General features: G+C 40.7%; 1 protein-coding gene across 1 annotated transcript in view; it reads right to left on the bottom strand.

The window, feature by feature from the left end:
- Positions 1-11,666, bottom strand: part of SUMO1 (small ubiquitin like modifier 1) — a 31,411-nt gene that overhangs the window by 17,838 nt on the left and 1,907 nt on the right. Inside the window, exon 2 of the mRNA XM_042783571.1 lies at positions 929-1,036. Within this exon, the coding sequence (XP_042639505.1) occupies positions 929-1,036 (108 nt within the window). The remainder of the gene's footprint in view (positions 1-928; positions 1,037-11,666) is intronic.

The raw sequence follows: 11,666 nt of genomic DNA, 5'->3' as shown, positions 1-11,666 counted from the left end.
TTTGCCGTCGAGTCGGCCCCGACTCATAGCGACCCCTCCTTGGGTTTCCGAGGCAGTATCACTACGGAAGTAGGATTGCCCAACCTTCCTTCCGAGGTTAGCATAGAAAATTATATAGAACAAAGAAATCGACACACTGAAAAAGCACACAACAAAAATGACAGCAACAAATTAATATTTGCTGATAATTACATATCTGGCAAAGGACTTATCTCTAAGATTGATGGAAAACTCCAATGCCTCAACATCAAAGGAATTAACAATCCATTTGAGTGTGACTGTGAAGTGACACAACCACTGTGGAAAGCAATATGGTAATTCCATAGAAAATTGGAATAGGAGATACCATTTGACCCAGTAATCCCATTACAAGGTATATATCCTAGAGAGGTGAGAGCCAGGATAGGAACAGATACATGCACACTCATGTTCATCACAGCACTATTTACAATAGCAGAAAGATGGAAACAACCTATATGCCCATCAGTGGAAGAGTGGATGACCAAACTATGGTGCACACACATACTGGAATGCTATGCAGCACTAAAGAATAAGGTAGAGTCTGCAAAACACCGCATAATATGGATGAACGTGGAGGACATTATGCTGAGTGAAATAAGTCAATCACAGAAGGACAAATATAGTTATTAGTTCGTTGTTGTGGAGGGTCAAAGAAAGGTTTATATATGGAGGGAAACTTTCTTGTTGATTGCCAGGGGTAGAAGGGGAGGGGAGGAAACACTGCCCAAAAAAAAAAAAAATGCATTGACCCATGTCACTTTAGTTTTGTGTATTTCACTGTACATAAATTATATTTCAATAAAATACATTAAAAAAGAAAAAGAAAATGAAGCTAAACTGCTACCTCACACTATATATAAAAATTAACTCAGTGGATCAAATAAAGGAGAAAAATAATGAAACTCACCTGTCCAATGACTTTGAGTTTGATGTACTCTCCTTCTTTCTTATCTCCCAAGTCCTCAGTTGAAGGTTTTGCCTCCTGAAAGAAAAGTAAATTTAAAGATAAAATTTCCTATATGCTATTATTTTAATTACATACTTAGGAGTATCCATTACTTTCCCTCAAGATACAAAATCTGCAACTGAGAACACAAAGAACAGGTACTTTCTTTGCTAGCCAATTCAGAAAAGAAAAAAAAGCCTACATCAATTGTCCACCACTCCTCTGTCAGTCTCTCCTGCTATGGTGGCTTGCACGTTACTGTGAGGCTGGAGGCTGCGCCACCAGTGTTTCAAATACCAGCAGGGTTACCCATGGTGGACAGGTTTCAGAAGAGTGTCTAGACTAAGACAGACTCAGAAGAAGGAAAGGGCCATCCAACTTCTCAAAGAATCGGCCAGTGAAAACCTTATGAATAGCAGTCAAATACTGCCTGATATTTTACTGGAAAACTTTATGGATAACCCTGAAACACTGTCTGACACAGTGCCAGAAGATGAGCCCCTCAGATCAGAAGGCACTCAAAATATGACTGGGGAAGAGCTTCCGCCTCAAAGTAGAGTCTACATTAATGACACGAATGAAAGAAACAAAACTTTCAGGACCTCCATTTGTTGATAGGGCACAACTCAAAATGGGAAGCAGCAACTGCAAACATTCATTAATAATTGGAATGTGAAATGTACAGCGTATGAATGTAGGAAGATTGGAAGTTGTCAAAAACGAAATGGACGCATAAAGATCAATATCCTAGGAATTAGTAAACTGAAATGGACTGGTTTTGGCTATTTTGTATCAAGCAACCATATGATCTACTATGTCAGGACTCACCAACTGAAGGGGAATGGCGTCACATTCATCGTCATAAAAAAGGTCTGAAGATTTATCCTGAATTGTAATGCTGTCAGTGATAATAACAATACACATACAAGAAAGACCAGTTATTACTGCTATTACTCAAATTTACGCACCAACTCAAAAGTCAAAGACAAGGAAACTGAAGATTTCTACCAACTTCTGCAGTCTGAAATTAACCAAACGTGCAATCAGGATGTATTATTACTGGTGCTTGAAATGCAAAAGTTGGAAACAAAGAGGAATCACCAGTAGTGGGAAAATATGGCCTTGGTGACAGAAATGATGCCACAGACCGCATGACAGAATTCTGCAAGACCAATAACTTACTCACTGCAAATTCCTTTTTTCAAGAATATAACCAGTGGCTACACATGTAGACTTCACCTGATGGAGCACATAGGAATAAGATCAACTACATCTGTGGAAAGAGGTGATGGAGAAGCTCAATATCTCCAGCCAAAACAAGACCAGGAGCTAACTGTGGAAAAGACTATCAACTGCTCATATGCAAGTTCAAGTTGAGGCCAAAGACAATTAAAACAAGTCCACAAGAGCCAAAATATGACCTTGATGATATCCCTCCTGAATCTCATCTGGAGAAGAGATTGGACACATTGAACACCAATGACTGAAAACCAGATGAATTGTGGGATGACATCAAGAACATCACGAAGAAAGTAAAAGGTCATTAAAAAGACAGGAAAGGAAGAAAAGATCAAAATGAATGTCAGAAGAGACTCTGAAACTTGCTCTTGAACAGAGAGAACCTAAAGCAAATGGCATAGTTAGATAAAAGAGCTGAACAGAAGATTTCAAAGAGCAAGTCAAGACGACAAAGTCAGTTACTATAATGAAATGTACCAAGACCTAGAGTTAGAAAACCAAAAGGGAAGGACACACTCAGCATTTCTCAAACTGAAAGAACTAAAGATTCCATGAGTAAAATACCAAATGATGCAGGAAGCATCAAAAAAAAAAAAAAGATGAAAGGTATACACAGAGTCACGGTGCAAAAAAAAAGAACTGGTCAATGTTCACCTATTTCAGGAGGTGGCATATGATCAAGAACCAATGGTACTGAAGGAAGAAGTCAAAGCTGCACTGAAGGAACTGGCGAAAAACAAGGCTCCAGGAAATGATGGAATACCCATTGAGATGTTTCAACAAACGGATGCTGTGCTGGAAGTATTCACTCATCTATGCCAAGAAATCTGGAAGACAGCTAACTGGCCAATTTGGAAGAGATCCCTATTTATACCCAATCTAACAGAATGTGGGAAATACCAAACATCATCATTAGTATCACACGCAGGTAAAATTTTGCTGAAGATAATTTAAAAACGCTTGTAGTAGTATACTGACAAGGAACTTCCAGAAATGCCAGATGGATTCTGAAGAGAACGTAGAATAAGGGATGTCATTACTGATGTCAGATGGATCTTTGCTGAAAGCAAAGAATACCAGAAAGATGTTCACTTGTGTTTAATTTAACTGACTATGCAAAAACATTTGATTATGGGGATCATAACAAATTATAGATAACATTGCAAAGAATTGGAATTCCCAGAACACTTAATTGTGCTCTTGAGGAACCTGAACACAGACCAGAAGGCTGTTGTTCAAACAGAATAAGAGGATTCTGTATGGTTTAAAATCAGGAAGGGTGTTCATCAGGGTTGTATCTTTTCACCATACTTACTCAATCTGTATCCTGAGCAAATAATCTGAGAAGCTGGTCTGTATGAAGAAGAATGCAGCATCAGGATTGAAGGAAGACTCATTAACAACCTGTGATATGCAGACTACACAACCTTGCTTGCTGGAAGTGAAGATGACTTGAAGCACTCACTGATGAAGATTAAAGAATATAGTCTGCAATACGGATTACACCTTAACATAAAGAAAACAAGACTCCTTACAAGTGGACCATCACGATAAATGGAGAAAAGACTGAAGTTGCTAAAGATTTCATATTACTTGGATTCACTATCAACACCAGTGGAAGCAGCAGTCAAGAAATCTGATGACGTACTGCCATGGGCAAATCTGCTGCAAAAGATCTCTTTGAAGGATATGGAGAGATTGGGACTCTCATATACTGTTGGTGGAACTGTCAAATGATACAACCACTGTGGTAAGCAGTATGACAATTCCTTAAAAAGCTGGAATTAGAAATACCATTTGATCCAGCAATCCCATTACTAAGTATATAACCTAAAGAAGTAAGAGCCAGGACAAGAACAGATAAATGCACACTCTTGTTCACTGCAACACTATTTACAACAGCAAAGGGATGGAAACAACCCAGGTGCCTGTGGTAGTTAAGTTTCTGTGTCAACTTGGCTAGGCCTGGTTGAGTGGCTAGGCAGCTGGATGTAGTATTCCCCAGGATGAGACTGGTAATCAACCCTATGGTGGAATCTACCATGAGCAGCTGAGTGGCTGCCTTAGAGATGTGGTCTGCTTCCGTATATAAAGAGAAGCCTTGGGAAATGGTCTCTAGATTATGCATGCTTGAACCCTGCATGTAGCCAAGTCATTGTTCAACAGCCTGCCATGCTCTGCCCATCTTGGGACTTTTAAAGGACTTGAATTAATGGCCTACCATGTAATTTGGCAATATTGGGACTGCCTTATTACTTGTCAACCTTGGGCTTGTCAGCCTCAGCAGCCAGCAGCTGAGTGAAGAAACACCTCTAGCTCCAGTGGGCTGGGAGCAGGAGGCAGAGCTGAAGCCCAAGATTGAGGGCCTTTCACCCAACCCCTAGAGCCTGGCACTTTGAACTTGGACTTAAAGCCTCCAAACTGTTAAGAATAAACTCCTGTTTGTTAAGGCCATCCCATTTGTGGTATATTCCTAGTGTGGCAGAATGGCACTAGGTAACCAAAACAGTGCCCATCAACAGAACAATGAATATCCAAACTATGGTACTATGTTGTTGTTGTTGTTGTTATGTGCCGTCGAGTCGGCCCCGACTCATAGCGACCCCTCCTTGGGTTTCCGAGGCAGTATCACTACGGAAGTAGGATTGCCCAACCTTCCTTCCGAGGAGTGGCTGGTGGGTTTGAACCGCCAGCCGTCTGGTTAGCAGGCAAGTGTCTTAGCCACTATGCTACCAGAGCTCCCCCATGGTACTATGGTGTAGTGAATTACAAGGTATGGCTTTTATAGCCATGGTCTTTGTAACTTCCATTGGATTACTGTAAGTAGCTGCTTTTAAACTCCTGATTATTACAGTCATCCACCTGGGGTAATTCTGTTGGAGCAGCACAAAGTAATCTTCTGGAAAGCTTGCACTCTCTCAGGTGTATAGAACTCTAATGTTGGGACTGGTTGATTTTGCCACACTACCAGGCTTACCATGAGCCCTCCTAGAGGCAGAGAAGGAATCTCACTGCTGGTTGAGAAAGATGCCCAGCTGAGAGATGGCAGGAGTGGAACCAAGAGGCACGGGACAGAATGGCAGACTTAACCTGGCCCACAGAGGCAGAGGCCAAGGACCAGAGAAGTGTGTTTAAGGGCACAGCAGTTGGGAGACTGTCCTCGTAGAAGAATTGTATCCTTGAGCACATTCCTGAACTTGAATTTTAGCCTGTTCTTCCCTAATAAACCCCATAATCTGTGAGTTCTATGTGGTCACTGCAGCAAATTATCAAACCCAGCAAAGAGTACTGCAGAAGGTATAGTTAGTGGTGTCAAGGTTGGTAAGAGGGCTAGAGAGTGGTGACATGTCTGGCCTCATAGGAACAGGACTTGGGCTGCTGATGGTGATTCTGTCTTCCTCTTGTTACAGGAGATCAAAAGATGCCGCCTCCTTGCCCCTTTAGCAGGTACATACACACCACAGAATATTATGCAACACTAAAGAATAATATGGAATTTGCAAAACACCACATAACATGGATGAACTTGGAGGGCATTATGGCTGAGTGAAATAAGTCAATCACAGAAGGACAAATATTGTATTAGTTCACTATTGTAAAAAGTCAGAGAAAGGTTTGTACATGGAAGGAAACATTCTGTGTTGGTTACCAGGGATGGGAGGGGAGGGACGGGAACAATGCTAGATAGGTAGAGACAAGTACTGATTTGGGTGAAGGGAAGGGCAATGTACCAAAAGTGAACGATCAACACGGTGGCATTAGGAGAGGTACATGGGAGATACAGACAACAAAGATGAACCCTTTTGCATGTACAGTACTGCACTGTCAGTGATGACAACCACTGATCTATGGGTGGGATAGATGGGTGGACAGGCTGAACAATCAGGTATGTCTAGGCAGGGGGGAGTATGCCCATGACCTCATATAGGATTGGCAGACTATGTTTCTACAACCGTATTTTAATGTGCTGTAAGAATGTCCAGGTGTATAGGAGAGCTGGCAAGGGACAAGACTGTGGTGACTTCTTGGCCACAGCCAGCTACCCTGAGGGAGTGCATAGTTGGACCTGTGGGCTCAGGACCATGGTCGCAGGTGACAAAGCACAACTGGCATAACATACTACACAAAAACATTGTTCTACATTCTACTTTGATGAATAGCAACCGGGGTCTTAAAAGATTGCAAGTGGACATCTAAATGCAAAAATGGGTCTCTCCTCCTCCAGAGCAAAGAATGAAGAAACCCAAAGATGTATGGAAACAATTAGTCCAAGGGACTCTTAGACGATGTGATCCTTAGCCTATAATGACCTATATGACCATGAGACCAGAAGAACTAGCCACCACTGTCAACCACTCCGAGAGGGATCTATGTAGGAGATCCTGGATACAGTGGGAGAACAATGTGCAACAAAACTGAAAATCATGAAAAAAAAAAAAAAAAAAAACAGGTTTGCTAGTCTGATAGAGCCTGGTGAGACCCCTGAGACTATGGCCCCTAGTTACCCTTCAAGTCTGGAACTCCCGTGGCTTCTAGTCAAACAAAAGACAGGCATATGGGGTGAACATTTACATCAGTTAGATATACTCCTTGGAGTGGTCAACTGTGGAAAAACAGAAGGGCAGTGTTTGCACAGGGAGACAGTTTGGGGGCGGGGTGCATGGGAGGAAAGAACACAGGGAAGAGGTAGCTACCGGGAGGACATGGGAAGAAAGCTGTTACATTGTGGGGAATTGCAGTTAATGTCATGAAACACAATGTGTATGAAATGCTGTTTGGAAAATGAATTGGCTCTGTAAACTTTTACTCAAATCACAGTAAAAAAATTTTTTCAAAAAAGACCTCTTTAAAATGTTGAAGAGCAAAGATGTCTCTCCGAAGACTAAGGTGTACCTAACCCAAGCCATGGTATTTTCAATTGCTTTATATGCATCTCAAAGGTGGTCAGTGAATAAGAAAGAAGAAATGTTGATGTTTTTGTTGTTCTCAAACTTTACCACACATCAGAATCATGTGAAGAGTTGGTTAAAACACACTACTGGGCCCCATATCCCCAATTTTTGATTCATTATCATAACCATATTATGATAAGCAAAGCCTAATTAGGAAAGAAAATAATTAAATAACAATTATTTGGCTTAATGTATTCCCACATGAAAACAACTTCGTATCATCTATTATTTTACATTATCTGAAGTTTTATACCCAATTTCAGATTTGGCTGAAAAAAAATTAGAATTGGACTGCACAAGTAGGGTAAGAATGAAAAGGAGACAGGAAAAAAAAAAATCCCTGTAACAGAAGAAAAGGGTACAGAATAATATCAAATAGATATTGAAAAACAGTAAGTTCAAACAACTTCACTGTCTTAAGAATTAGCACATCTCCTGCAATAACAGTAACAACAATAATCTACAAGTGGATACAAAAAACACTCACGCTGAACAGGGTTTGAAGGGTAAACAGAACTATACCCGTAAATATATATAGGTTTGACAGAGGATATTTCTGCATATGTATACGAGCTGCAAATATATTCATGAAAACAGTAGAGCATGGAGGGACATGTCATACTCAAACACCTTGAAGGAATAAGTCAACTGGGCATGGGAGCTCAGGACCATACTCCTAGGAGCATGAAAGTCAACTGGCATAACACAATTCACAAGGACTATGTTCTACACTCTACTTTGGCAAATAGGGACTGGGATCTTAACAGCTTGTGAGCAGCTATATAAGGTACAACTATTGGTCTCTCCCCATCCAGAGCAAAGAAGAGTGAAGAAAATCAAAGATGCAAGGAATCAAATTAATCAAACCCAGCCTCCACAACCCTGAGACCTGAAGAACTAGCAGCTACCACTGCTGACCACTACGAAAAAGATCACAATAGGTGGTCCCAGATAAGAATAGGAGAGAAATGTGGAACAAAACTCAACCGTTTAAAAAAAAAAAAAAAAAACAGGCTTACTGGTCTGATAGACACTCTCCAAGCCAGGAAATGAACTCACCCCTACTGTTCATGTCTCAGCCAAAAGATAAACAGGACTATATGGTTAGCATTAACACCAGGAAGGTATGCATTCATTAGAACAATCAACCATCCAAGATCAAAAGAGTACCATCTGCCGAGGGATAAAGCTAAGAAAGTAGGAAGAGACAGGAAAGGACTAAGAGAAATGGTAAATGCAGGGAGGAAGTGGGAAGAATGGTGATACATTATGAGGACTGCAGTGAATGTCACAAAACAAAATGTGTATGAATTGTTGAATGGAAAACCAATTTGCTCTGTAAATATTCACCCAAATCACAATTTAAAAAAAGAACAAGTACACAATTTTTAGGAAAGGAGTACCTTGGACAATTTCACTCATTCATGTTGTAAAAGTGGCTTTCTTCCCTTCCCCATGTACTACCTTACTTTGGCCACCAAATGATCCACTCATTTAAATACATAAACCAAAAACCAAACTCATGGCCATGGAGTCTATTCCAACTAATAGTGACCCTACAGGACAGAGCAAAACTGCCCCAAGGGATTCCAAGGAAAAGGAGCCTTAGTGGCACAGTGGTTAAGTGCTCAGCTGCTAACCAAAATGACAGTGGTTCGAACCCACCAGCCACTCCATGGGAAAAAGATGTGGCAGTCTGCTTCCATAAAGATTACAGCCTTAGAAATCCTATGAAACAGTTCTACTCTGTCCTATAAGGTCACTGAATCAGAATCAATTCAATGGCAATAGATTTTTTGGTTTAATCTTTACAAAAGTAGATTGCCACATCTTTATCCTGAGGACTGGCTGGTGGGTTCAAACCACTGACCTTTTGGCCAATGTGCCACCATGGCTTATTTAAATATATACCCTTCTATTATATACAATAATATCAAACAATCAATACACACTTCATAAGAACACAAAAATTCATTGCCATCGAGTCAATTCCAACTCCTAGAGACCCTATAGGACAGAGAACTGCCCCATAGTTTTCTAGGCTATAATCTTGACAGATGCAGACTGCCACGTCTTTCCCCAAAGCAGCTGGTAGGTTCAAACCTCCAACCTTCTGGGTGACAGTGGAACATGTAACCACTGAGCCACTAACCATACTGCATTTTGCAAGTAAAATAACAGATCCATTATTCATGTATTTCATGTCAGTAACTTAAAACTTATAAATCCATTAACAGTGAAAAATTAACAAAGCACATTGTTGTTGTTATGTGCTGTCGAGTCAGACCTGACTCATAGGGACCCCTCCTTGGGTTTAAACCGGAGACAGTATCACTACGGAAGTAGATTGCCCAACTTTCCTTCCAATGAGTGGCTGGTGGGTTTGAATTGTCAGCCTTCTGGTTTGCAGTCAAGTGCCTTAGGCATTATGCTACCAGAGCTCCCACAGAGCATATTAAGCAAGGGGGGGAACCCAACTCACAGCACTGGAGTCATTTGTGACTCACAGCGACCCCTCTTGGGGTTTTCTGAGGCAGTATCTCTATGGAAGGAGATTGTCCAATCTTTCTTTGGAGGAGTGGCTGGTGGGTTTGATTGCCAGGTTTCTGGTTAGCAGTCAAATGCCTTAGGCACTACACCCCAAGGTAACTTTTAACCTTATGATATAGGCCAGTGTTGGAAAATGCTTAGATAACAGAATTGACTTTGTTTGTATGAATCCTTTGTTTTTCATTCTGCAGTGTTTTTAACATGTGCTTACTACTGCATATTATAGCAGTAAACAAAATTAACTTTCTTTACTGAGACAGTATTTCACCTGAAAACTAGAAGGCTGTCTTCACATATAGACTCACCACCACATTTCTATAAATTTATATTCATAGTAAACAGCTGATTCATCCTTTAAGCATCTAGAGGGCAAGGACAGCTTAAATTCCATGCAGTGAAGGGCAATTAACAGCAACCAAGCCCCTGAGTCCTCCTTAACTGCAGACATGATATTAAGAAGCTCTGTTTAGATTCCCACAAAGATGACCTCTCCAAAGCCTGATCCTTCAGTAGCAAGGGCAACACAATAGGAGTGATATTGTGCCATTGTTTCCTAGATGGGGTAACTGTAGAGGCTATTCAGAACAAAAGAGCTCTTCCCCCTCCTCCAATCCAACTTATAAAAAAAAAAAAATCCAAACTCACTGCAGTCGAGTCGATTCCGACTCGTAGCAACCCCCTTTGGGTTTCTGTGGTGGTTAAATCTTTACAGAAGTAGATTGCCCAGTCTTCCTTCCGCAGAGTGGCTGGTGGGTTTGAACCTTCAACCTTCTGGTTAGTAGTCAAATGCCTTAAGCACTACCCTACCAGAATCCTCTTCCTGATGCACAGCTTCTCATATAACTGCCCCACTCAAAAAAGTTTCAGTACCTTAAGAACCAAAGTCCATAGTGCAGCATTCAGTTCCTCCATTACCAAGCTCAACTCTCATCTTTCTTTTATCACTCATTTCACAAATCCAAGGATTTGGTTAACCTAGACTATTTGCTGTTCTCCAAATATGTCCATCCACATTCTTCCATTTTCAGCCCTTTGTGGCCCATTTACCTGGAATATATATTCTACCTTGACCCCTCCTAAAACCATCACAGGGAAATCCACCCTGCATCATCTGTAGTCCAGTATTTAAAAAATTCTTCTTGGAAGCACAGCATCCCCCTTCAATCTTCCAACTGAGAATATCTTCCTTCAGTGCTCCTATTTGCACTTCACTCATCTCTCTTTATGACATTTATTTTCTCAATTTAAAAATACTCCCCCTTGACCGTACTTCTTCCCTAGTTACTGTCCTTGCCTTTTCTTCAAACTTCTTAACAAGAGTACTCAGCATTTGCTTTCCTACTTTCACTCTTAACTTATTGTAATCTGGTTTGTGCCCACCATTCCACTTGACACTGTTCTCACCAAGATTACCAATTGGACTCCCTATAACTAAATCCAATGGGCACTTTCAAATCTCATCTTTAACTCTCTAAAACAATAGACACCGATGACTTCTTCCTTGAAAACTCTTCATCTCTGGCTTCCAAGATTCCATTCTCTCATCTTTCATAGCTTCTTTTTCTTTAATGTTCCTCTGGATTCAATCCTGTTTTTCCCCTTTGTCTCCCTGGGTGACCCATAATTACGTCTCTCTCTCAGATACTGAAAACTCACAATCACTTTCTTCAACCTGACAACTTTTCTGAGGTTCATGCTTATTTATCCAAGTGCCTGAGTATCTCTATATAGATGTCCCACAAGTACCTCAATGTAAAGTGTTTAAAACTGACTGCATCATCTCTTAACTCCTGTTAGCTTTAGCAGCTCTTCTTGAAAATAAAAATTTTAAAAATCTACAACTCTTCCTGAATTCCCCATTACAATAAATGATTACCATACACTCAGCTGCCCATGACAGAAACTTGGGGGGCCATCTTTGGGTGCTCTTTCTCTCATAAACCCCACAATAAATCATT

The sequence above is a fragment of the Orycteropus afer genome, unplaced genomic scaffold (assembly GCF_000298275.1).
Source record: "Orycteropus afer afer isolate SDZICR_OR568_19922 unplaced genomic scaffold, OryAfe1.0 scaffold00002, whole genome shotgun sequence".
Lineage (NCBI taxonomy): Eukaryota > Metazoa > Chordata > Mammalia > Tubulidentata > Orycteropodidae > Orycteropus > Orycteropus afer.
This window is presented reverse-complemented; position numbering and strand designations above follow the sequence as displayed.